The sequence below is a fragment of the Panthera onca genome, chromosome B4 (assembly GCF_046562875.1).
Source record: "Panthera onca isolate mPanOnc1 chromosome B4, mPanOnc1 haplotype 2, whole genome shotgun sequence".
NCBI lineage: Eukaryota > Metazoa > Chordata > Mammalia > Carnivora > Felidae > Panthera > Panthera onca.
In genome coordinates, this window is record NC_138345.1 from 78,884,906 (window position 1) to 78,910,539 (window position 25,634).

Genomic DNA, 25,634 nt, shown 5'->3' on the forward strand with positions numbered 1-25,634 from the left:
CCGCCCCCCCCCCCCCCGTTCTGGGAGTGGGGGGGTCGAGGATGGCGTTGGCGGGAAGGTGCTGAGGAGGCTGGGGGAAGGGAGGCTGGGATGGGGGGCGGGAACGGAGGGCGTGGAGTCCCGCCGCGATCCACCTGTGGCCCAAGCTTCCAGGCGACTTGGTGGCGGGGGCGGGGCCTGCCCGGGCCGGTCCCCACCCCCTCCCTCGGCGATATAACTTGAGTCGCGGACTTGACCCCCCTCGTGGCCTGAGCCTGAGTCCTGGCCTCTCCTCTTACTCCTAGAACAGCATGAGCTTCACCACCCACTCCATCTTCTCCTCCAACTACCGGTCCGTGGGCTCGGTGCAGGGGTCCAACCACCGGGTCCGGCCGGTCAGCAGTGCAGCCAGCGTCTATGCAGGCGCCGGGGGCTCAGGCTCCCGGATCTCCATATCCCGCTCCTCTAGCTTCCGGAGCGGCTGGGGGTCCGGGGGCATGGCCGCCGTGATGACCGGGGCTCTGGCGGGCATCGGGGGCATCCAGGGCGAGAAGGAGACCATGCAAGACCTGAATGACCGCCTGGCCTCCTACCTGGAGAGGGTGAGGAGCCTGGAGGCTGATAATCAGAGATTGGAGATCAAAATCCGGGAACACCTGGAGAAGAAGGGACCTCAGGTCAGAGACTGGGGGCACTACTTCAAGACCATCGAGGAGCTGAGGGCTCAGGTAAGGGGGCCTCCCCCGACCCCCAGCCATGTTTGACCCTCCAGTTATCCACTCCCTGCTTCTCCCCCGCCTCCCCCAAGGATAGGAATTTTAATAGGGGTTGGGGTGCCTTGACTCCTTCCCGCTTCCCCTCGCCACCCCGCCCACTACTCCGCCCCCTGCTCCCCAGGTAGGGTGTCGGCAAGCCTTGCATTTCCATACATCCCCCTGTCCCCTGGGACCCCAAGGGTGGCGACTGGGCATGGTTAGGCCCTTTCCCAGGAGGTGGTGGGAAGGGGAGAGGGGGGAAGCCTTGCAGAGGAAGTAGACACATGGAAGGAGGTGAGGCAAGGCCCCATAAAAAGGACCCTCTGGCTTCTGGCCAAATGGAGACAGTTGGAGGGTTAAGCGGATGTGGCTAAGGCTGAGTCATCTAGGAGTAAACAGGAGGCCTACCTGTGGGAGGGGCCAATGGGGGGAGCCGGGGAGAGGTGAGCAGGTGCACCCGGGAAAAAATGCCAGGAGAGGGCCAGAGAGAGGACTTGTTACTTTAGGGCGGGAAGGCCAGCAGAGGCCCCAAAAACGGGGCAGTGGGAGACCCGTGGGAGCTCTGGGATTTGGGACTCCATGAAAGGAGGGAACAGTGTGAGGGACACAGGTGGAAGGGGATAGGTGTTCAAGGAGAGCCTCTGGCTATTCCTTGGGACCAGGAAGTGTCACTCAGACACATAACACCTTCCCATACTCAGCCCATCATTGATTTCCCATTTATGGAGCAACCTCTCTACAATCCCCCAGATCTTTGCAAATTCTGTGGACAATGCCCGCATCGTCCTGCAGATTGACAATGCCCGTCTTGCTGCTGATGACTTCAGGGTCAAGTAAGCCTCGGGGTGCTAGGGAGCTGAGGGTGGGGCCAAGAACGGTCTGTTACAGGCTGGGTCAGGTAGGGGCTCACAGTGGGATCTTCAGCTGTGGTCGGAGCTGGGTGGATAAGAGAGAGTTAAGCTCCATCAGTTTATTCGTTCATGTAACGCAGTTAAAGAATACTGTCCCCCAGGTGCCAAGAACACTGCCCAGAGGATTAGCACCTGATCTTGACTCAGGTTGCTGAGTCAAAATCAGGTCACTGCAAACTCCATAGTTTGCAATGGCCATAGGGGCGCTATTAGGTGGCATGGCCCGAGAAGGTTCTGGAACAGAAAAGAGGCCCCTCTGATCGCCTCCACTCCCACAGGTATGAGACGGAGCTGGCCATGCGCCAGTCTGTGGAGAGTGACATCCATGGGCTCCGCAAGGTCATTGATGACACCAATGTCACTCGGCTGCAGCTGGAGACAGAGATCGAGACTCTCAAGGAAGAGTTGCTCTTCATGAAGAAGAACCATGAGGAGGCAAGCAGGGGGCCAAACAAGTCTGGGTGGGGGAATAGATGGGCCGGGTCACCTGTAAGTAGCTTACAGGGAAGCCTAGAACTCCCAGCCTGGGCTCTCCTGAATCACACGGCTGCCATACTCAGTGGGTCACCTGAATGACAGCGTGAGGGGGTCAAGAGGACACGGGTGAGAGAGCGAGGTGAGGACAAAAGGTAGAAGCAGCTAGCACTAAGGGTGAGGGCTGAGGGGGGAGTGAGAGCAGGTGGAGCCGGCAGGGCTTCCTGGAAGAACATTCGAGGAGCAGGTTTGTGGAAGGAGGGTGGATGCAGGGACAGAGCAAAGTGAGAAGAGAGAAACCACCTGTGGGTGATAGTGAGTGGTGCCGTTTTTTCCATCTGGAGTAGAAAGCCCAGACCTGGCATCGGGCAGAGCACAACACCGAGAGTCTTCTCTGTTCCTGTCTCCAACTGACCCCGCAGGCCTCCTGCAAGAGACAGTTGCAGAGGTGGAGCCTTCCTGGAGTTCTGGACCCGAGTCCCCTCTTTCCTCACTCTGGTCCTCTCTCCTTCAGGAAGTAAAGGGTCTACAAAACCAAATTGCCAACTCGGGGTTGACCGTGGAGTTGGATGCCCCCAAATCTCAGGACCTCAGCAAGATCATGGCGGACATCCGGGCCCAGTATGAAGAGCTGGCTAAGAAGAACCGAGAGGAGCTGGACAAGTACTGGTCCCAGCAGGTGCACGAAGGGAAGGGATGGGTGCCAGGCTAGGAGCAGAGGCCTGAGGGTGTGGAAGGGAAGCAGACGGAGAAGGAGGGACCTGAGGACTATCCTGTCCCTGCAGATTGAGGAGAGCACCACAGTGATCACCTCCCAGACTGCTGAGATAGCAGAAGCTGAGAAGACCCTCAAGGAGCTGAGACGCACGGTCCAGTCCTTGGAGATCAACCTGGACTCGATGAGAAACCTGGTGAGAGTCCTCACATCACCTGCCCCAACTACTCTTGGTCCTGCCCTCTGTCAAGCTCAGACCCAGTCCTATCTCAGCCCAAATCCTACCCCCTTCCATTTTAAGTCCCTTATGCTCAGAAAGGGTGGTTTCTCTTTGCATTTTCCCACTGCTCCTACCCACGACCCTAGTATCTGGCACACCCTAAGTTCTCGAAGACGTTTCCGAGAGTGAAGGGATGAACGGTCATGGGATTTGGACTGTTCTCCTGAAAAATTTGCGGAGACACTCCCTCCACCCCATCTCGGGGCTCACCCGCCCCTCCTCTCTGCGCCCCTGCAGAAGGCCAGCTTCGAGAACAGCTTGAGGGAGGTGGAGGCCCGCTACACCTTGCAGATGGAGCAGCTCAACGGGGTCCTGCTGCACCTGGAGTCAGAGCTGTCCCAGACCCGGACAGAGGGGCAGCGGCAGGCCCAGGAGTACGAGGCCTTGCTCAATGTCAAGGTCAAGCTGGAGGCTGAGATCGCCACCTACCGTCGCCTGCTGGAAGACGGGGAGGACTTCAGGTAAATGGGGCTCTCCTCCCACCCTCACAAGCTGGGGTCAGGATACACTTCTCCCCAAAGCCTGAGCTTTTGTAACCCACCCCGCCCCCCTCATCCCTGCGCATCGGTGTCCACTGAGCGCTGGGCCGGTGCTCTGTGTGGGCTCCTGCGTCTCCAAGGGAGTAAGAGCTTCAGAGGCTCCCTCCCTGGAGAAGAGAACAGACTGAGTATTGCCCTAGCCGTACTTAGAGCACACGTGGAGTTTGGCTTTGGGTTTCCCTTTTCTGGAGGAAGCGGCCAAACGGAGTGTGGAGATAGAGGCAGGGATCAGGAGGCATTTTTCCTCCTCTTCCTTGACTCCCTTCTACTCTGCGAGCTGTTTGTAACTGGGGCTTGGTTTTCTGTGACAGTCTTAGTGATGCCCTGGATACCAGCAACTCCTTTCAAACCATCCAGAAGACCACCACCCGCAGGATCGTGGACGGCAAAGTGGTGTCTGAGACCAACGACACCAAAGTTCTGAGGCGTTGAAGCAGCAGAAGCAGGCTACCCTTTGGGGAACGGGAGGCCAATAAAAAAATTCAGAGGTCACTTTTGTGTCTTCCTTGCTTGTCTTCAGGACACGTGCCAACACCCTGACCCAGTAGTCCTATCTCTGACCAGGCAGAAGTCACTGCTGACCGCAGGGGGTTCATATGGGGTGGGGGGGCTCTTCTGAGGACGCACCTTCTCCGAATGAGGAGGGAATGGTCGATGAGAATTTGTCTTTTCAAACTGAAAAAGGTATACAAGCAACCTGCGCAGAATCCAAAAGGAAAGAAGGAAATCAAATGAAATACTTCCTACCCCACTCCAGAGGCAACCACTTGTAAAATAGTCCCTTAAACTGGACATATACGAATGTGTTTCCTTTTATTTTATGTATGTGGGACCGTACTATTCTGCAGCCTGGACTCCCAAACTCTGCCTTCTTCATCTCAGTGTGTCTTAGACACCTTTCTAAAGCAGTATGTGTAGACCTACCTTGCTTTTTATGCCCGGTTGAGGGAATTTGGAATCTCTTCTACCTTCATATGGAATCCACATGCATATCCCATTCTCCGAAAGGAAATTGATGATCCGCTATTGAGGGAAAAAGCATGGAATTGCAGTAACTTTGCACTCTATCACCTCTCCTGTTTTGATAACCATTTTGATGATTTTTTTTCCTCCCCATCATGCATCTGAATGTCTATATCACATAAATCTTCTCTTAATCTGCAACAAAGAGTAATTACCATGCTCCAAATGCTTCCAAGAATCAGAAGCGTGATCTGTATAATGTCCAGTCATGGTCAAGAAACCAATTTGATAGACGATATCTAGGTCTTTCTTGACCTGTTGCTTAGTAATTAGTCCTCCGTCTACTTTGAGCGACGTCGTACAAAATATGACATCATGTTACGTAAAACTTATTGTATCTGTATAGGAATGCCATTGGGATCATTTTTTTAGAAGGATCCCCAGAATGATTTTCTTTCAGGTCTCAGCAACAAAAAAACTTAGATTTGGTAGCAAAGGACTATTCTATTTAATCTGTACATTGTACACCCTATTCTTAAGAGCTGCCTGGTACTATGGTGTGTAGAGTACAAATATACCTAACCCAGGTCTTTTCATGATGGACATCTTGATTGCCAGTAGTTCGGTTTTTACAAAAAGTTGCGATTAGGGGCACCTGGGTGGCTCAGTCTCTTAAGCACCTGACTTTGGCTGAGGTCATGATATCACAGCTTGTGAGTTTGAGCCCCGCATTGGGCTCTGTGCTGACAACTCAGAGCCTGGAGCCTGATTCCAGTTCTGTGTCTCCCTCCCTCTCTGCCCTTCCCCCGCTCACACTCTGTCTCTCTCTCTCTCTCTCTCTCTCTCTCAAAAATAAACGTTAAAAAAAAAGGTTGCAATTAATGTTAGCTAATATGCTATTAATATCTGTAACTAATATGTACTAATGTGTGAGCAGATCTATAGGACAAATTTCTCGAAATGGTATGCTGGGCTCGAAATGGTATACATTAACGAATATTTAGGAAGTGACTACTTTATGCCAGGCCCCATGCTAGAACGCTAACAGCCTAATGGTCAAAAGTTATGTGCAGTTTTGGAGGGCCTGGCTGGCTCAATCTGTAGAGTATGTAACTCTTGATCTAGGGGTTGTGAGTTCAAGCCCCATGTTGGGTGTAGGGATTACTTTAAAAAATAAAATCTAAGAAAAAAAACGTGCGTTTTTATCCATTCTTTCAAGAAATACTTGCTGAATATCTACTATATACCAGCTACTCCTCCAGGTACTAGAGATACATCAATGAGTGAAAAAGACAAAATTACTATCCTCATGGAACTCTATATCCTAGAGACAAAAGACCAATAATAAACCAGAAACATAGCATAGCATGAACATATAGAAGGTAATAAGTGACCTGGGCCTGGGTTGAGCAGGCAAGGAAGATCACAGTGGGAAGAGTCAGGAAAGTGAAAGGGGTATGCCTGAAGATCTTCAATCAAAATGAAAAACGAATGGGGTGCCTGGGTGGCTCAGTCGGGTGAGTGTCTGACTCTTGGTTTTGGCTCAGGTCATGATCTCACAGTTTGTGGGTTCAAACATCCAGCTCTGCAGCTGGCAGCGTGGAGCCTGCTTGGGTATTTTCTCTTTCTCTCTATCCTTCTCTCTCTCTATCCTTCCCCTGCTCAAGCTGTCTCTGTCTCTCTCGAAATAAACATTAAGAAAAAAAAAAAAAAAAAAAAGAAAAGAAAGGCCGAGGGGGCACCAGGATGGCTCAGTTGGTTAAGCATCTGGCTTCAGCTCAGGTCATGAACTCACGCCTCCTGGGTTCATGCTCCGCACTAGGCTCTGGGTTCAAGGCCTGCATGGGGGCTCTGCTGAAAGTAATGAGCCTGCTTGGGATTTTCTCTCTCCCTCTGCCCTCCACCCCCCACTCTCTCCTCTCAAAATAAAGAAATAAACTTAAAATACAGCATGTACTTTACCTAAAATACAGCATGTTTACTCTGCAACCTCTAAAACTATGGGGTCCTTGGTAGAAAAAAGCTAAAGACAGCACTGTTTGAGACCCTTTGTCTGCGGGAGGCTCAGGGAGACAAAAGCCAGGACAGGCAGCCCTCCAGGCTAGCTGGCATGGGTGTGGGGGGGTGAGGTGTGTCGGGGTGGGGGGGGAGCTCCCCAGAGGGACAGGGCGGAAGTCTTTATCACTGCAGCGCCCTGAGAAGCTGCAAAGTGAACAGAGCAAGGGCCAGCTTCCTGAGTTACACAAGACGTTACCTGGAGCTTCTGTGAGCTGGGACACTTGCTTTCTCTGGGTTCCTTGGTGCTGCTACCTGGAGGAAAACATCCTAGCTGAAACCAAGGCACCCCGCTGAGGGGTTTCTCACCCTTCCTAAGCCTACCTCCCCAGAATAACCCTAAAAATCCCATTCCACCTCTCCTCTCCCCATCCTCTCTCCAAGCCCTGCTTTGTCTATATCCTCCTCCCCAGCATTTACAGGAGTCTACAAGAGACAAAGCCCTGGGGCAGGGAGTTTTACTTTCTGAGATCTGTTTTAGGAAAGCAATCAGAGTGGTTTTCTTGCCCCATCTGCCCTACTATTTTCTAGATATGTAAGTGTAATACTGAATGTGCTCTCTCAGGCCACACGGAAGCCCCAGATCTGATGATGAGCCCCCACCTCCCCACACAAACCCCTGCAAAGGGCTGCACAGCCCTGGCTGGCCCTCAGTGTAATTTAGACACGAGGAATCCGGCCTTCCTTGGGCCCCTAAAAAGGAGAGACTGATGGCCCCGGCCACCAGATGTGGGACTGCAAGCAAACGTGGGATGCGGACGTGCCTGAAGGGGAAGCAGAAAGCCCCTGGCAGAGTCTGAGCAGTGCTTGCCGCGGAGTCAAGCTGACCCGGGTAACCCAAGACAATGCACCTGATATGACTATCCCTCCCCATCAGACAATGTCTCCCAGTTCCCAGGGCGCTAATGCATTTGATCCCTATTACAATCCTGTGAGCTATGCGAGGCAGAGGGTATTACTGGCTTTAGCTCAGAAAAGTAGGCACTGAGGTTCCCAGAGATCATGTGACTTGTCCGAGGCCACAGAGCTAGAGGCTTAAGGCAGGAAACCACCTATCCAGATCCCCAGTCCCACGCTCTCTCTTCCGTGTATTCTAACTTAGCCCAGGGTTTCTCCAGCCCTGGCTGCAATTCCAGTCACCAGAGGCATTTTACGAACAATACCAACGCCCAGGTCCCATCTGCAAAGATTGTGATTTGGTTGCCCTGGGGTGAGGACCCAGGCCTCCCGGCAAGTGTTAAAATATGAATTTGGTGATTCCAAGAGGCAGGCAAAGTGGAGACTCCCATTCAAGCTGTGCCTAGGGTCAACACCATGGCCTTCCCTCCTGACGCAGGTCACGGATGTGTGTGTTTTACACTGCACACTCCTGGAAAAGCCCAAGGCCCCTGGGGCAATCCTCCTCATCTCCCACTGGGGAAGATGACCTCTTGAGGGGCAGCCCACTTTGTGGCCAAAGGGGAATATTAGCAATTCCAAGGTTATATTATGCAGCCGTCTGTTTTCATTTCATCCTTCCTCTGTCTATGCATAATCCAGCCTGGATACTAAATTAATAAATGGTACTGGAAGGTGAAGAACTACGTGGATCACATATCCACTTTGTGGGGTTTTTCAAAGACAAAAACAACTATAGATAGATAAAATGTATATGTACTCATCGGTGTCTATCCTTGTATATGCAAAGATCTCTGGAAGGATACACAAGAAACTTAAATTAATGATTGCCTCTGAGGAGAGAAATTGAAATAGGAGGAAACAAGGGTGCCTGGGTGGCTCAGGTTGAGCGTCCGACTTCAGCTCAGGTCATGATCTCGCAGTTTGTGGGTTCAAGCCCACCTCAGACTCTGTGCTGTCGGTCGGAGCCTGGAGCTTGCTTCGGATTCTGTGTCTCCCTCTCTCTCTGCTCTTCCCCCGCTCATGCTCTGTCTCTCTCTCTCTCTCCTCCAGAAATAAATGAAAACATTAAAAAAAAATTTTTTTTTAAGAAATAGGAAGAAACAAAGGTGGGAGGGAGGTTTACTTTCCATCGTGTACCTTTGTACCTTTTGAATCGTATATTACTAATACACACACCAAAAAACTTTTCTTTGTGATCTTTTATAATGATACAGGAACCCACAGCTTTCCGGGGAAGAAAACTGTATGCCCATTTTTGTTGTTTCTGACCCACCCCATCGATTCAATCAGTCATTCCACAAACATTGACTGAGCCCCTGGGGTGTGCCAAGAACTATTCTAGGAGCTGAGGGTTGAGTGTGAAGATATAGACTAATAATCCTTATTCTTGCGGAGCTTACATTTTATTTCATTACATTTTTATAGTTTATTTATTTACTTTGAGAGAGGAAGAGTACCAGTGGGGGAGGGGAGCAGAGAGAGAGAGAGAGAGAGAGAGAGAGAGAGAATCCCAAGCAGGCTCTGCACTGTCAGCCCAACTCGGGGGCCCAAACTCACAAACCGTGAGATCATGACCTGAGCTGACGTCAGACACTCAACCAACTGAGCCACCCAGGCACCCCTGGAGCTTATATTTTAGCAAATGGAGACAGACAACAAAAGATAAATGTAATGAGTAAATTATATTGCATATTAGAAGAGGTAAACATTATGGGAAAAAAGTAGAGCATCAGGGAATCAGGAGTTAGAAGGTGTATTTGTTTCCTGTTATTGCTGTAACAAATAATCATAAACTTAGTAGCTTAACACACATTTGTTATCTTGCAGTTTGTCACCAAGAATGATAGTTTGCGAGGTCAGAATATTTACCTCTTCTAATATACAATATAATTTACTTATTACATTTATCCTTCGTTGTCCGTCTCCATTTGCTAAAATGTAAGCTCCAGGGGGCACCCGGGTGGCTCAGTTGGTTGAGCGTCTGACTTCAGCTCAGGTCATGATCTCGCAGTTTGTGAGTTTGACCCCCGAGTCCTAAAACCAAGGTGTCAGCAGGGCTGTGTGCCTTCCAGAAGCTTTAGGGGAAATTGATTTCCTTGTCTTTTCCACCTTCTAGAGGCCACCTGCACTCCTTGGCTTGTAGCCCCTTCTGCTATCTTCAAAGTCAGCTGTGTATCTTCTTCTCTTTCTTTCTCTGACTTCAACCACAAGCCCGATCTCTTTTTCAATGAGCATGGCTTTGGTTTTCAGTTTATAAATGGATCACAAAGTATTTGTCTCTCTCCATCTGACTTATTTCAATTAGCACAATGTCTTCAAGTTCCCTCCACGTGGTCGCACATGGTAGGATTTCCTCGATTTTTATGGCTGGGTTATATTCCACCGCATACGTGTGCCACAACTTCTTTAACTCTCCATCCACCGATGGACACAGGTTATTTCCACATCTTGGCTATTGGAAAGAATGCTGCTATGAACGTGGGGTTGCAGGTAGGTCTTTGAGTTAGTGTTTTCATTTCCTTTGGCTGTATTCCCAAAAGCAGAATTGCCAGGTCATACGGTGGTTTTATTTTTAATTTCTTGAGGCTCCTCCATACCGTTTTCCATAGTGGCTGTATTTGACTGGGTTTGAAGGCAGTGAGGTCTCAGTAACCGCACGTCATGGAAAAACCGTACCTTACCACTTGGGGCTACCTGGAATGCCTTGGCCTTTTGGAGGTAGTGAGTCTTTGGCAGACTACACAGCTGTTAAGATAGACGAGGATGGTGGGAAAAGAGAAATCAAGGGCTCTCTGGGGTGGTCTGGCTGCTTTGGCCACACTGCTGGGATCAGAGAATGGAAATTGGAAGCGCCAAGTTTTACATTCTTGGCTCAAGAGGACCAGGCTGCTTCTAAGACTTCCTACACGAATCTTTCAACTCCTGCAGCCACAGGCCTGATGCGGCTGAAGCCTGACACTGCATCAGCGGTTGAAATCATAGGATGCCTGGATGGCTCAGTCAGTTGAGCGTCCAACTCTTGATTTCAGCTCAGGTCATGATCCCAGGGTCGTGGGGGTAGAGCCGTGCACTGAGTGTGGAGCCTGCTTAAGATTCTTTCTCTCCCTCTGTGTCTCGCCCCTGCTTGGGCTCTCTCTTTTACTAAAATAAAACAAAAATAAGAATAATTTTTAAAAAAAGAAGTTGAAATCACAGCCAGGTGTTCTATGAAAGCCAAGACATTGAGGAGGAATCCTAAGAATGGGAAAAGGAGCTTTGGGACATATTTGAAGATGCTGCATGCCCAGACCATGCTAAATCTCCCTGACTGGCAGAGATAGCCCCTCCTTCTTTGTCTAATGAGGCTGACCCTGTCTTGCTTGGACATTCTGTAAGGGCTTCACCTGAGATAGTTAACGTATAAGAAATGACTCAGACACAAAACCAGGGGGAAAGAGTACAAAATCTGACCCTAGGGAAGACTCACAAGACAAAAGAATTGCAACGATTTTGCCAGTTTATATAGACACAAACTGGGGGCATTTGTATGTAGTTGGATTCTAAGGATGCTTAACCAGAAAGGAAGACACAATTTTAGACTGGGCTGAATTTATTTATGTGGGTTTATTTATATGGACTCAGGGAATCCAAACTCAGTGTGCTGGCTCCAGCACCCAGGAATGATTTTATTGCTTTCCTTAGTTGTTTGGCTAAAACCTATCTCAGAAGTAGCATATAATAAGTGAAGCTGAGCTATAAGAAATCCTACTGCATAATTCAGAGGAAGGAATCTAAAGATTTACTGCGAAAGGAATGTCGGAATGATTTATCGTGGACAATCTACACACTCAACAGCTGACCACCAGAAGGGAAGCAAAGTGGGTTTGGTTACCTTAAAAGGCCACAGGGTCAAAGCAATAATCAGAATGGTCTGACGCACAGGATTGTTTGGCAGTAATTACCTGATCATGGGGTTCTAGTTTTAAATTGAGTGGGCAGTCTGGTAAAGTCATCTCTTATTGTTTTATTATACACGGGACTACTGGTGGCTGGCTTAGTCGGTACAGCATGCAACTCTTGATGTCAGGGTCATAAGTTCCAGACCCACATGGGGAGTACAGCTTACTAAATAAATAAATGTGACTACCAGAAAAACTTTTAACCATTTACAAATCTATACAAAAAGATACACTCAAAAAACACCATCAACTAATCAAAATGGAATTCGAAAACGGTTTGAGCAATCCACAGGAAAGCAGGAAAAAAATGAAAAAGAGAGCAAATAGAGAAAAAAAATAAAACAGTAGACCTCAGTCCTAATATAACAATAATTACATGAACTGGTATAAATACCACACACAATGGAGTATTACTCGGCAATCAAAAAGAATGAAATCTTGCCATTTGCAACAACGTGCATAGAACTAGAGGGTATTATGCTAAGCAATAGTAGTCAGAGAAAGACAAATATCATATGACTTCACTCATATAAGGAATTTAAGATACAAAACAGATGAACATAAGGGAAGGGAAGCATAAATAATATAAAAACAAGGAGGGGGACAGAGAACAAACTGAGGGTTCTGGAGGGGTTTGTGGGTGGGGGGATGGGCTAAATGGGCAAGGGGCATTAAGGAATCTACTCCTGAATTCATTGTTGCTCTGTATGCTAACTTGGATGCAAATTTAAATAAATAAGTAAATAAATAAATAGGAAAAAAGCAAATCAGCAAAGATATAGAGGAAGTCAAAAACACCATCAATCAGTAGGATCTGATTGACATTTATAAAACATTCCACCAGCAGAGCAGAATACACATTTGTTTTCAAGCGCCCACTGAGCTTACACCAAGATCGACCATATCCTGAAGCACAAAAGCAATTCAATGGAGAAAACAGCCTTTTCTGACACAAGAGTGGTGTCAGAACAACTGGACATCCCGAGACAAAAATAAATAAACAAACAAACAAACAAACAAATACCACAGCAACGATCTTGACCCAAGTCTCACACCTTATATAAAAATTAACTCAATGCTGATGACAAACTTAAGAGTAAACCATAAGACTCTAAAACTTTAAGAGAAAACACTTAAGAAAAAACAAAGAATAATAACAGAGAAATCTGGGATCTAGGGCTAGGCAGAGTTCTTAGACTTGGGGACATCAACCACAAATCCATAAAGACGGAAAAGCTGTACTTAATCAAAATTAAAAATATTTGTTCTGTGAAAGAAGGTGTTCATAGGATGAAAAGATAAGCAACAGACTAGGAGAAAATATTTGAATACCACACATCTATGATGACTAATATCTAGAACATATAAAGGATTCTCAAAGCTCAATGGTAAAAAAAAAAAAAAAGAAAGAAAATGGGCAAAAGATATGAGAAGACTTTTCCTGAAGAGGATACACAGGTGGAAAATAAGCTCATGAAAAAATCCTCCACATCATTAGCTGTGAGGGAAATGCAAATTGGAATCACAGTCAGATATCACTATACACCTATCAAAATGACCAAAGTAATCAATAGACAACACCAAATGTTGGAGCGGACCTGGAAAAACTGGATCACTCATACATCGTTGATGGGAATGCAAAATGGCCCAGTCACTCTGAAAACAGTTTAGCTGTTTCTTAAAAATCGAAACATATAACCCAGCAATTGCACTCTGGGGCATTTGTCCTAGAGAAATAAAAACTTATGCTCACACAAGAACCCGTGCAGGAAAAGCAACTCTATTCTTAATAGCTAAAAACTAGAAACAATCCAGATGTCCTTCAACAAGCAAATGAATGGTTAAACAGGGGGCACATCCATGCGGTAGAATACTTCTCAACAATAAAAAGGAATGAACTCTTGATACAGGCCATAGCCAGGATGACTCTCCAGGGAATTATGCTAATTGAGAAAAGCCAGTCCCAAAAGATTGCATACTGTGTGATTCCATGTATAGAACATTCTTGGAATGACAATATTCTAGAAATGGAGAACAGCTTAGTGGTTGGGGTGGGGGGTGCTGATTAAGGAGGAGATGGGGCCATAGGGAAGTGAGTGTGGCCATACAAGGAAAACACCAGGGATCCTGTGGTGATGGACCTGTTTTGTATCTTTCTTCTTATCAATGTCATTATCTTGTCTGTGATGTAATACTGTAGTTTTGCAAGATGGTATAAATGGGGAAAACTGGGCAAAGGGTACATGGGATCTCTCTGGAGTATTTCTTACAACTCCATGTGCATCTACAATTATCTCAAAAGTCTTAATTTTTTAAAACCTGGCACATAAAATGTTACGCATTTATTTTCTCAAAAAATAAAAAAAGTTAATGTGCAATTCTTAACCCTAAACATGTGCGCGCGTGTGCACACCCACACCGAGATTTTTCCTTCTGAAGGTTATGATAGGAAAGAGCTCCCTCTTATTTTAGGAGAATGGAGAGAGGTCGCAGGTGCCCCGGGACTCGCCCGGGGTTTTACCAGGAGTCTCAGGACAAACGGAAACCAGGAGACCCCTCCAGCTAGAGGCGGTGGGAGGCACGGCAGCCCTGCCCTGGGTACCAGACCCAGCCCGAGCGGGGGCCACGCGAAGCGCGGCCAGAGCTGCGCCCTCGCAGCTGGGGACACCCAGGTGCCACCCGCCGGCACCATGGGGGCGCGCGGAGGGCGGGGGACAGGGGACGGGGTCCGCAGCGCCCTCCTGGGTCCACCGTCGGCCGCTTCCCGAGGGTGTGGGGACGCAGCGGAAAGCAACAAGAGCGCGGGCAGGATCGCGGCTTCCCCACGCCGCTTGCTGGGAAATGAGGCGAGACGGCTGGCGGCTCAGAGCCCGGGACAACACCCCCCAGCTCCAGAGCCAGTTCTAAAGCAGAATTTTTGAGATCCAGGGTTCTGCTTTCCGCCTGTCCCGGCTCTAGCGGAGCCCACCTCGCCGCGCGCTCCCCGCTGTCCCGGGCTCTGGCGCCTTCCCTCGGTTCCTCTCCGCACCCCACCCTTCCAACCTTGGCTGTGGCTTTAAGGGGAATCCCACCCCAACACAAAGCCTCTTCGTGTTCTTCCAGTTCGTTTCCGCCCCTCGGACCTGCCCACCGAGGAATGCGGCCGTGGAGGAGGCCTCGGAAATGGCCAGAGGAGAAGGGCGCGGCAGGTGCCAAGATCGAGGGGGTGACCAGAAGCCCGCTGTGGGAATGGGAAGGAAAATAGGCTCCCGATCTGGGAGTGGCCGAGGCCTGAGCTCGTGAGAGGCAGACCTTGGGCTAGACTGCCTGGGTTCAAATCTCTGGTGAACCACTCACTAGCCGAGTGACTGTGGGCAGGTTCCTTACCTGTCCAGGCTTAGTTTCCTTTGTCCTAAAATAAGGCTAAAATAGTGCAATGCTCCTTGGAGTTGCTGAGAGGATTAAATGAATGAAGATATACAAGGTTTTAGGGCCCTGTCAAACCCACAACAAGTGCTATATGAGGCTTGATGTTATTATAAGTAGTTGAGCACCAGAATTCAGGGGTCCTCTTCCCAGGTTCCATAACTGCCGCTGCCCCTTTCCTCTCTGGAAGGCCTGCCACATAACCTCTGGAAGGTACTATGCATTGGTCACCAAGAATGGTAAGGGTGCTGGGCAGCCCCACCCACCCACCCAGCCAGTCCCCTCACCCTGGCCCAGGTGCCTTTCCCCTCTCCCAACCCTGGGGAAAGCCTCAGCTCTCCTTGATGAAGGGAAGTAGGGAGAGGGATGTTCTGGCCTCACCTGGTCTGGATCACCCATCTGAGTGAGGAAAGCTGGGAAGGTCTAAAATCTGAATCCAGTCCCAGGCCTGTCACTACTTCTGTGACCTCAAGTCAGCCACTCTCTGGGCCTCAGTTTCTTCACGAGTGAAATAAAGACATTCGTGTGTGTGTGTGTGTGTGTGTGTGTGTGTGTGTGTGTGTGTGAGTGAGTTCTCTGCCCAATGTGGGGCTTGAACTCGCCACCCTGAGATCAAGAGTCGTATGCTCTACCGACTGAGGCAGCCAGGCACCCCAAGACATGCCTTTCTCGAGCCCACATTTATTAGATGTGAGACACTGGCCTGGCCTGCCCTATCTGAAGAATGGCTATGAAGATCACCCGGAATAATGCAGGTAGAGGTGAGTCATAAAGTTCTATACAGTTCCATACATACTACAATCCTCACATTATAATAGGCCTTCCAGGTCACCCTCTGCTTGTCTTCCCACTCCCCCCACCTTCCACCCATAATTCCCTCCAGGAGATTAGGGATTTCTGTCTGCTTCATCTTCAGTTGTAACCCCAGCACCTAGCACCATGCACATAATAGGCGGTCAATAAATATGTGCTGAATAAATCAATGAATGGTTCAAATTTGGCCTCTCCAAGTAGAAATCCTCTTTCTGGCCTTCCCAACTTTTTCTGTACAAAGATTTTAAACCAGCACAGCCCCCTTGGGTACTCTAGTTATTAGAACATTATCACTGCTTCTACTAGGCTGAAATCTGCCCCCTAACCTTCCAGACTCAGCCTTGCCGGCTAGAGCTACCCAGAGCTCCCTCTTCCATAAGGGTTCATGTGTGAGTGATTACTATTATCCTAACCTGGGTAGGGGGAGTCCAGAGCACTGTGTAAGGATGAGCCCCACTGCTGGCCTCGGCCCCACCTGCCCCAGGCATGAGCTGAGGAAGCAATCCTCGGCTTAGGAACATCTCCAGGAGGTTTTTCAGCGATCCTTGGGTGTTGGGAGTCTGTCGCTACCAAAGGCCCTGATCAGAACACGATGAAGTGTCTGGTGCTGCAGCAAGAGGGATTTAGGGTAAACTGGGGATTCGAAGGCATTATCCTGCCCTGGGCCCAAAGCCCACAGAGTTCTCCCCCACCCCTTCCTCAGGCAGCAGGGTTGAGCGGGCCTCTGCCACATTGGCTGAACTTTCTCCATCACGCACCCACTCAGGAGATCTGAAGCCATGCATTTACGCTACTGAGCTTCCCCCCAGGCCCTTCCCACACACGCCTGTGTTTGAGTCCTGCTTTGTGTCCACTGCTAGAGCTGATGATTTACACTCAAGGCCCGATGAAAAGGCTGGGGAGCCAAGGCCAAAAGGGGACAGGAAGGCAGAAGCTTTGAAGCCACCCAAGTTTGAGGAGTGCATTCTAGCCCCTTGGGGCTCATGGCCCCCCACCCAAGGTAGTCACCTTTGCCAGACATACGCTGTCCCTTTCCCTCTACTTCCCTACACCGCAGGGGCCTCTTCCAGGATGCCTTCTCCACCTGCATCAACTCTGCATTGCTCTGCCCCCATCACCCTGCCCCACCCCCACTGACATCAAAGCAGTGTTTTTCAAACTGCAGGGTCTGAGCACAAGAGTTGACTAAGCAGCACAAATTTTTTTTTAATTTTTTAATGTTTGTTTATTTTTGAGAGAGAGAGGCAGAGCACGACCAGGGGAGGGGCAGAGAGAGAGGGAGACACAGAATCTGAAGCAGGCTCCGGGGTCTGAGCTGTCAGCATAGAGCCGGACGTGGGGCTCGAACTTACGGACAGTGAGATCACGACCTGAGCCAAAGTTGGACACTTAACTGACTGAGCCACCCAGGTACCCCGCATAAATGTAGTTTTAATAAAATGAACAGAATAAACTAGATCAGAGCATACTGTGTGGTAAGGTAAGAATGAATACTGTTATACTGTTTCTTGAAACATGTCACACACACACACACACACACACACACACACACACACACACACTCCATCTAGAGGACTTAGTTCTGTCATTTTGAAGGTCTAGCCTGGGTCTGGGTATATGACCCATTGACCTCACCCATTCCTCTTCCTCCTTCTGCTTCTAGACAACATCCAATAGAACTTTCTGCAGTAATGGAAATATCTGTGTTGTCTAACATGGTAGCCACTAAGTACATTTGGCTATTGAGCCCCTGAAATATGGCCAGTGTGACCGAAGAAATGATTTTTTTATTATATTCAATTTCAATTAATTTCAATTTAACTCACCACAGTAGAGTCTAGTGGCTAATGGCTACCATATTGCACCAGTGCCATTCTAGACTGTAAGCTCCCCATGGGCAAAGACAAGGCTGTTTTGTTCACTGTTATACTCCTAGGACTTAGCATGGTTCTAACATAGGCTAAGTCACCAATAAAGGGGGGGGGGGGGGAGGGGGAGGAAGAGGAGACACCAAAGAAAAATGTAGCCCAGCCCAGACCTATAGAATTTTCCAATCTCCATAGTGTAAATACTCCGGTGGTGGTCAATTTCATGCTACTAGGAGATTCATTCTGGCAAGCAAAATTTCTGAACTTAGTGATCAGCTCTCGTTAGCCTTGGAATGAATGAACAACAGCAACAATAACAACAACAACAACAAAAATGAACAAACAAGCTACCAGGATGGAACTCTGCAAGCAGGACACCCCAGGGAAGGAGACGTCAGGAGAGTGGACGGAAGGGATATTTTAAGTGGTCAATAATCATCTTTCTCCCTTTGTGGTTCCTCTCTGTACCAAGAGATAGAACGTGGTGGGGGGATGGCTGACCTTCCTTATTCTGTGGCCCCACTCCACAAACCCCACAACTTTAAGAAACCCCAAGGACTCTCCAGCAGGCCTAAGTCATTGTCACCAGAGGAAAATCCTATATGCCACAAAAGCTATTGAATGGATATCAAAGCACGTGGAATGAACCCTACGCTTAGTGTGAGGTAGTCGCTACCATTTTTTTAAACATGCCCCAGGTCCAGAAGTTACACAGTCTCCCTTGGTCACTTGGACAGCCTCTGTAATGGGGGGGGGGGGGTGCTAAAACTATAAATCTTGCTGTCATTTAGGAATGCTTAGTGCAAATGTTTATGGGCCCAAGTCACCTTTTTCCACCTCTCTTTTGAAGGGCGTTACAGTCTCCCCCTGGGGTCACGCCTGCATTCCACACATGTTTAAGGAAGGAGGGGCAGGTTGCCTACTTTGGGGATAGCCAGGACCCAGGTGGAGACCCTTGGTCTTAGCGCTAAATGATTCAGAACACAGAGCGTTCAAATAAAAATTCAAGTAACCAAACCAAAGACGAGGATGCAGGAAAGCTCGGGAGATGAATTCAGAGCAAAGGAACGGTGGGGCAGTAAACGCTACAGGCGTTCAGAGGAAGGATGGTGATCATGAGTCACGGCGGAGGCGGAATTCGAGGGAGGCTAGGGTTTGTGCAGTGGGAGAGGTGTGCATTCCAGATGAGAGAATGAGAACATAGCCCCCGAGGCCCAACTATCAGCCTCGCACATAATAGCGATTCCATAAACACGTGTTCATAGGGTCCCAGAAAATCTGAGTCTGCTCTTGGCCGTAGCCGTAGCAAGGGAGCACAGGTGGGCGAGTGCCAGGCCTCAGGCACTACATTACCAGGGAGATAACCTTGAGATGGCAGGAGCAGCAGAGGCACACAGGGAACGGAGCTGAGCCAAAAGCTCGGAACAAAAGGGTCTTGTCCCTGCAGCCACTCTCCAGGATTGCAACCCTCCGTCTGCCCCAAGGCTCCAGGCCTGAATAAGGAAGTAACACCCTGCCTGCAGAACGTTGCTCTGCCCAGCTGGGGTCTCAAAGGCCTGCTGCCCATCTTGGCACTGCCTTGAGCCCTGACTGGCACCAGGCCCAGCCACACTTCGCTCCTCAAAGCTATCAGATTCCTCTGTTGGCAGGGCTGAGGCGGGCTGGACGGTCGCAGCCCCGGTCTAATCAGAGCCTTCCCAGGGTTCCCTGGAGCTCTCTCATGTGCCACCACTTCCAGGCCTCGGTCACCCCACCCAGCCCTTCTCAGCAAGGTCTCTGGCTTATCCAAGCTCCCACCATATAACACAATCATCCTTAAAAGACAGAATCTGGCTATTCAACTCCTATCCCAACAATTCCAAATTCTAGAAGATCTGAAGACCAAAAGTTCTCTGTAATTCACTTACATGTTAAACCTGACATGGAGCTATTTAGTTTAGTTTAGTTTTTTGTTTTTTTTTTTTTAATGCTTATTTATTTTTTGAGAAAGAGAGAGACAGAGCATGAGCAGGGGAGGGGCAGAAAGAGAGGAAAACACAGAATCCGACGCAGGCTCCAGGCTCAGAGCCATCAGCACAGAGCCCGATGTGGGGCTCAAACCCACAAACCATAGATCATGACCTGAGCCAAAGCCGGATACTTAACCGTCTGAGACACCCAGGCACCCCGAGTTTTTATATATCCAATTTAGTGTGACTATTCCTGGATTTCACTGCAGAAATAAATGTTCAGTGTCTGGTTCCATAATTCCAGGGGCCACCTCAAAGCCCACTGTGGTTTTCGTTATACATTATACATTTCATTATACATTATACGCACTACATTTCCTTTCTAAACTCTGAAAGTCAGAAAAAGAGTCATCTGGACCCAGGGCTTAGGTTAAGGGATTGTGTACTTGCAGCCTAAGCCCAGGCTTAAGCTCCTACTGAAACGATTTTGAGCCTGGGTGCCTGCTCCTTAGAGCTGATGGTGGGGAGGAATCCCAGGAAGACAAGCCAGGGCAGGGGGCACTTCAACAGCTCAGGCAGTGACAATTTACCAACAGGGACACCAGTGCAGTGTTTTGATGCTTTAACAACACGCAGCAGCCCAGAGGCGTACTGGGAGCCATGAGACCCGGAGCCATGGCTTCCCCCTTCCGGCCACCAGAGTTTGAGACAAACTCCTATCCTCACCTGGGTTTCTTCCTCATTTGAATGAACCCACCTCCGCGCCCTGGGTGGGGATGAAAGGAACAGAAGCATGCAGCACACTTAAGGAACTCAGTGGGTATCAGCTACTTTGATTGTTCTTTCATCCAGTATTTCTTGACCTGCTAGGCCCCTCTGGGCAAGACAATGTGTAATTTACAGGGTGAACTCAAGGAGAGAAAGAATGTGCACGTACAAGTAAAAGCAAGATTGGACTGAGCAGATTAAAATCGGATTTCGGACGAGAGTAGAGTCCGAAAAGGAAGTGGGAAAGGTAAGAAACATGTCCTGGGCAGTGGCAGGAGACCCGATCAGGTCAGGCTGATACACTGGACAACTTTCCCATAGTTCTTTCCTCCCTGGGCCCAGTTTCCCCCTACATTTAGCCTTCTATCTCCTCTGAGTTCCTTTCCACTTTCTGTGATGCCAAATACCTGAAGTAAAATTGGACCAAGTCTTTACGACCCCCAGGGGTACAACCAGACCCAAATGTGGAAGCCACAGGAGGCCGATTTCCACTCAAATGAGGTACTTTCCCCAGGCAGTCTCCTGCAGAAAAGAGGTCTGGAAGGCTGGTCACCTCATCCTCATCCCAGCCAGAGGGCCTGGGTTTGGGCCTTGGACAGAGTCAGAGCAGATGGCCACGTCCACCCAGAGGGGCTGGGGTGCTGTAAGCTGAACCTCAAAAGAGGCCCCATGTTGGGGCCCCTGGGTGGCTCAGTCGGTTAAACGTCCGACTTCAGCTCAGGTCATCAGTTCATAGTTCGTGAGTTCAAGCTCCGTGTCGGGCTCTGTGCTGACAGCTCAGAGCCCAGAGCCTTCTTTGGATTCTGTGTCTCCCTCTCTCTCTCTCTGCCCCTCTTCTGCTCCTGCTCTATCTCTCAAAAAAAATAAATAAATAAATGTTAAATTTTTTTTTTTTTTTAAAGAGGCCCCATGTTGGCAGAGCCTTGGCCAGCTTACCAAACAGGTCCGTCTAATTCCATGGCTGCGGCAGGTCTGAAGATAGTGGGGGAGGAACTCAAGTCCCAGTCCTTGTGACTGGGGGTCTAGGACCCTGGGTGGAGAGAAGCAACATCCCCTGGGGTGCCCGGATATGATGCACACTGCACTTTAAGGGAGGGGAATCTATCTATGCACATAATATACAAAATGTAAATTATACATCAAAGAGCAGAATATAACTGGTAGGGGCTTAGCTGTGGCAAGGGCTGGCAAGGGTTCAGGGGACAGTCTGTGTCCTCACAGCCTCTCCATTTGGGCATTCCTGCCCCTGCTCTCTTTGTCTTTCTCTGCCTCTCTGTCTCTGTCTCTGTCTCTCTCTCTCTGTCACACACACACACACACACACACACACCATACTTCTTTCCTCCCTCTGACCCCTCACCCCATCCTCTCTCCTACCCCATCCCCACCCACCCACCCAGGAGGGGATGAAGCCATTGCTCTTGATGAATGTAAAGTGTGGCCAGACAAAGCAGACAAAGCCATGCTCAGGAAACCACAGGGGACCAAGGTCCAGCAGAGTCTGCCCTGCTTCGTTACTGGAGAGTAGAGGCACACCCAGGACTACAGAAAAGGAGGCAGCCAGGAGGAGGAACTGGGGGAGAGGGGTTTCCTGGAGGTGGTGGGCATCTTGCTGATAGCTAAGGATGAGTGCAATGTAGGTGGAAAGAGGAAGGGGGGCAGGGAGTGGCGATGGGAACACCATAAGTCAGGGCTTGGAGAGTCATTTGCCTTGATCCATGGAAAACTCCCCTTCCGGAAGTAAAGGGGCCATTTTTGGAGAGGACCTAGGGATTGTGGAAGGGGGGACATTGACCTAATAATATGAAAATACCTCTTCCTCCTTGACATTAGGAAGCATGCAAGAGAGAGAGAGAGAGAGAGAGAGAGAGAGAGAGAGAGCTGGAGGCATCTCTGGTTCCAGAGCCATCCCGGGGCCAAATTACACCCCCACCCCAAGACTGAAGCACCTGCAGACAACACCCCGGCACCGAGCTCAGAGCTGAGCTGGCATCCCCCACCCTTCCAGCCCTGACCTGAAGGAGAAACAGATGGGTGGGGGAACCAGGACATGAAGAAAGGCAAGTGGCCTACGTTGGGACAAAGAGAGCCCTTCCTGTGAAAGCAGCCCCAAACAGCACGGTCCCAGATTCCCAGACAGGGAAGCCCAGGCTTCCCAGGCTATTAGCCCAGCCAATGCCCCTACAAGAACAATCCTAGGGAGGTCACTGCCCCCCTCCCCCTGTCTCTGGGACATTCTCCCAGACCCAAGGCTCAGCGTGGCTCTCCATTCCAGTGGATTCTTCCCTAGACCTGACCCCTGAGAGAGGAGGGAAAGCAGTGGGGGGGAGCAAAACTTGGGTCTGGGGATCACAAGGAGAGAGAGGGGACACTCTGGCCCACCTCTGTAGGGGTCCGCAGAGACCCAGCAAGCTTGTTCCAAACCATCCCCCTTTGCTCTTGAGGCCTCGGTGAGAGAGCCCAGTGGCACACGGTCAACTGAACCCTTCCCTGGACAATGCCACGCCCTCAGGCCCAGAACAGTTCATCCTGTCCCATGCTACCCCATGCTACCCCAGACTGAGGCTTCTTCAGTTCCACTGATTCTAGATCTTCGCTCCAGGGACTTCTGGGCTGGCTGAGACAAGGGTCCCAGCTGAGGGGAAGAAGTGGGGGAGAAAAGAAAGCATGGGGCCCTTGCCTCTCTTCCCTGAACAACAGTTTGAACTTTGTTTCCAGAATTATCTTTAAATCTGCATCTGTCCCCCTATCACCAATCCCTCCCCCAATAGTAAACACCTTTAATGGCCTCCCATTGTTGAAGGTCTAAAATCCAGTCTCCTTAAGCCTGCATTCCCTCTCTCCCACCACCGCCTCACTCCTTAACTCTTTCTCCAAGCTCCTCCTTCTCTAAACCATCCCCTCCACCTGAGCTGATCCCAAACAATGTCTCCTACGCTGCCTGCTGCCTCCGGCCCAAGCCTTGTCTCCTACATCCCAAGCTTCCCTCCAGGAGGCAAACCACACCTCATCCCTGAGGCCTTCCTTGTAACTATGGCACCGACTGGCTGCTGAGGCTCTCCTCCTCCTTAGCACCACCTGCCGAGATCATTCTTCCGGTACTTGGGGTGCCTGGCCCCATACATGGGCTGGCATTGGTTATTTGCATGGACATTGTATCGGTCCAGTGACAGCACCTGCTCCACCATCCCGGAAGAGACAGGGCAGAGAAGCCCACAGCAGGGGTCAAAACCCCACAGCACGAACCCAAGAGATATCCACATACTGATTAAAATCAGAGGGCTCCCAGGGCATCTGGGTGGCTCAGCTGATTGAGCATCTGACTTCGGCTCAGGTCATGATCTCGCCGTTCATGAGGCCGAGCCCCACACGGGGCTCGCTGCTGCCAGCACGGAGCCTGCTTCGGATCCTCTGTCCCCCTCTCTCTGCCCCTCCCATCCCCTCTCTCTCTCAAAAATAAATAAACATTAAAAAAAAAATCAGAGGTCTCCCTCCAGTTTCAGAAGGCAGAACCCGGCCTGAGACTGCTAAGCCATTGGGGTTACAAAAAGACCCAAATATGGAGACCAAGCCTAAGGTAGGGGGCATGGAAAGCACTTGGGAGGTAGACTCCTTACCCCCAAGGAAGAAAATGAACAGCAGGAACTAGAGGGGGCAGAAACTAGCTCTTGAGAAAGAACTAGCTCTTGGGAAAGAAGCTAAAAGAAAGAAAATGGAAGCTTTCCAGAGAGGAGGGGGGCCTGGTCTTATCTGATGTTTACATTCCAGAGGGCCCCTGTTGCTTTTCCTCATGTTAATTAGAAAATACCTGAGGATCCATGTGTGCTGGGAGACAGGAATTCAGGCCCCTCCCCTGACCCCCACCCCATCCTGCTCCCCTCACCTCTGACCTCCCAGCTTGCTGTGTGGATGGACTGATGGGGGGGGGGGGGCCTTCTCCACTTCTGTTTCTTCTTCTACATTGGGCAGATCCTCTAAGCTAGATTCCTTGGGTCAATTAATGTGAGAGAGTCTGGGAACCATCAGGGCTCCGCTCCTGCAGGGGAAAAAAATTAGAAATAGCTGCTGAAATAGCCAGTTCTCTCAGTCAGCCTACCGTGACCCCCAGCACCCTTACCCACCATCAGGATGGCCCGGGGGGCTGACACTTCATCCATTCATCCATCCAACTGTTCATTCAAGATCACATATAAGGGCCTGCTATATATGTGTCAGATGCTGTGCTTGGGTACAGACACTTCTGTGGGAATCTCTGTGCTCAATAATATATGATAAAAGCTATAATCCAGGGGCGTCTGGGTGGCTTAGTGGGTTAAGCACCCAAATCTTGATTTCGGTTCAGGTCATGACCCCAGGGTTGTGAGATCAAGCCCCCACATCCAGCTCTGCACAGAGCTTAATATTCTCTCTCTCTCTCTCTCTCTCTCTCTCTCTCTCTGTCCCTCTCCCCTGCTCCTGCTCTCTGTCTCTCTCTCTCTCTTAAAGAAAAAAAGCTAGGGGCGCCTGGGTGGCTCAGTCGGTTAAGCGTCCGACTTCGGCCCAGGTCACGATCTCGCGGTCTGTGAGTTCGAGCCCCGCGTCGGGCTCTGGGCTGATGGCTCGGAGCCTGGAGCCTGCTTCTGATTCTGTGTCTCCCTCTCTCTCTGCCCCTCCCCCATTCATGCTTTAAAAAAATTAAAAAAAAAAAAGAAAAAAAGAAAAAAAGCTATACTCCAGCTATAAACATGCTGTGCAGGGTTGGAGACAAAGTTGTCTGGTAGGACTAGAGAAAGGTCCCAGAAGCAGTGACATCTAAGCTGGTTCTTGAAGGAACATACAAGGTGAGCCTGTGGTAAGGCAGGGAAGGCATCACAGGCAGAGGGAACAGCATGAGCAAAGTCTGGATCCCATCCTCCCTCCCTCCCCCTCACTCGCACACCTCGGCTGACCTTCTCTCTGCTACATCAGCTTTCTCTCTCACTCTGCTAGATCCTTCCCGTTAACATTCGAACATGTTCTAGTGTTGCCCACTTTAAAACAGGCTCCCCAGATCGCCTTCCCCTGCAGCTCCTCCCCTGGCTCTCCATTCCTCTCTATAGGCTCTCCTCCTCCTCCCCCTCCTTCTCTCCTCAGGCCACACCAGGCTGGCCTGGGCTCCACTGCCCCACGGAAGCACTAGGCAAGGTTCCCAGAGACTCCACATTGTTAAAATCAGTGGACATTTGACATTCCCTATGTTCCTTGACCACTGAGCTCTCAGCAGCTGAATGCTCCTTACTCTTTTTTTTTTTTTTTAAGTTTCTTTATTTTGAGAGAGAGAGAGAGAGAGAGAGAGAGCTGGGG

At 49.8% G+C, this 25,634-nt stretch overlaps 1 protein-coding gene and 1 long non-coding RNA gene across 2 annotated transcripts; one reads left to right on the top strand and one right to left on the bottom strand.

Annotated features, from left to right (window-relative positions):
- Positions 1-219: 219 nt before the first annotated feature.
- KRT18 (keratin 18) lies at positions 220-4,143 on the top strand. The gene is made up of 7 exons (XM_060657511.3): positions 220-707; positions 1,485-1,567; positions 1,924-2,080; positions 2,634-2,798; positions 2,905-3,030; positions 3,352-3,575; positions 3,965-4,143. The coding sequence occupies exons 1-7, from the start codon at positions 291-293 to the stop codon at positions 4,083-4,085; spliced, it is 1,293 nt and encodes a 430-aa protein (XP_060513494.1). The 5' UTR covers positions 220-290; the 3' UTR covers positions 4,086-4,143.
- A 91-nt stretch (positions 4,144-4,234) lies between these two features.
- On the bottom strand, positions 4,235-24,344 carry LOC132694325 (uncharacterized). The gene is made up of 4 exons (XR_009617262.2): positions 24,196-24,344; positions 6,871-6,926; positions 4,578-4,676; positions 4,235-4,350 (listed from the first exon to the last, which is right to left on the bottom strand). It is a non-coding gene; the product is annotated as an uncharacterized LOC132694325 (long non-coding RNA).
- Positions 24,345-25,634: the final 1,290 nt, after the last annotated feature.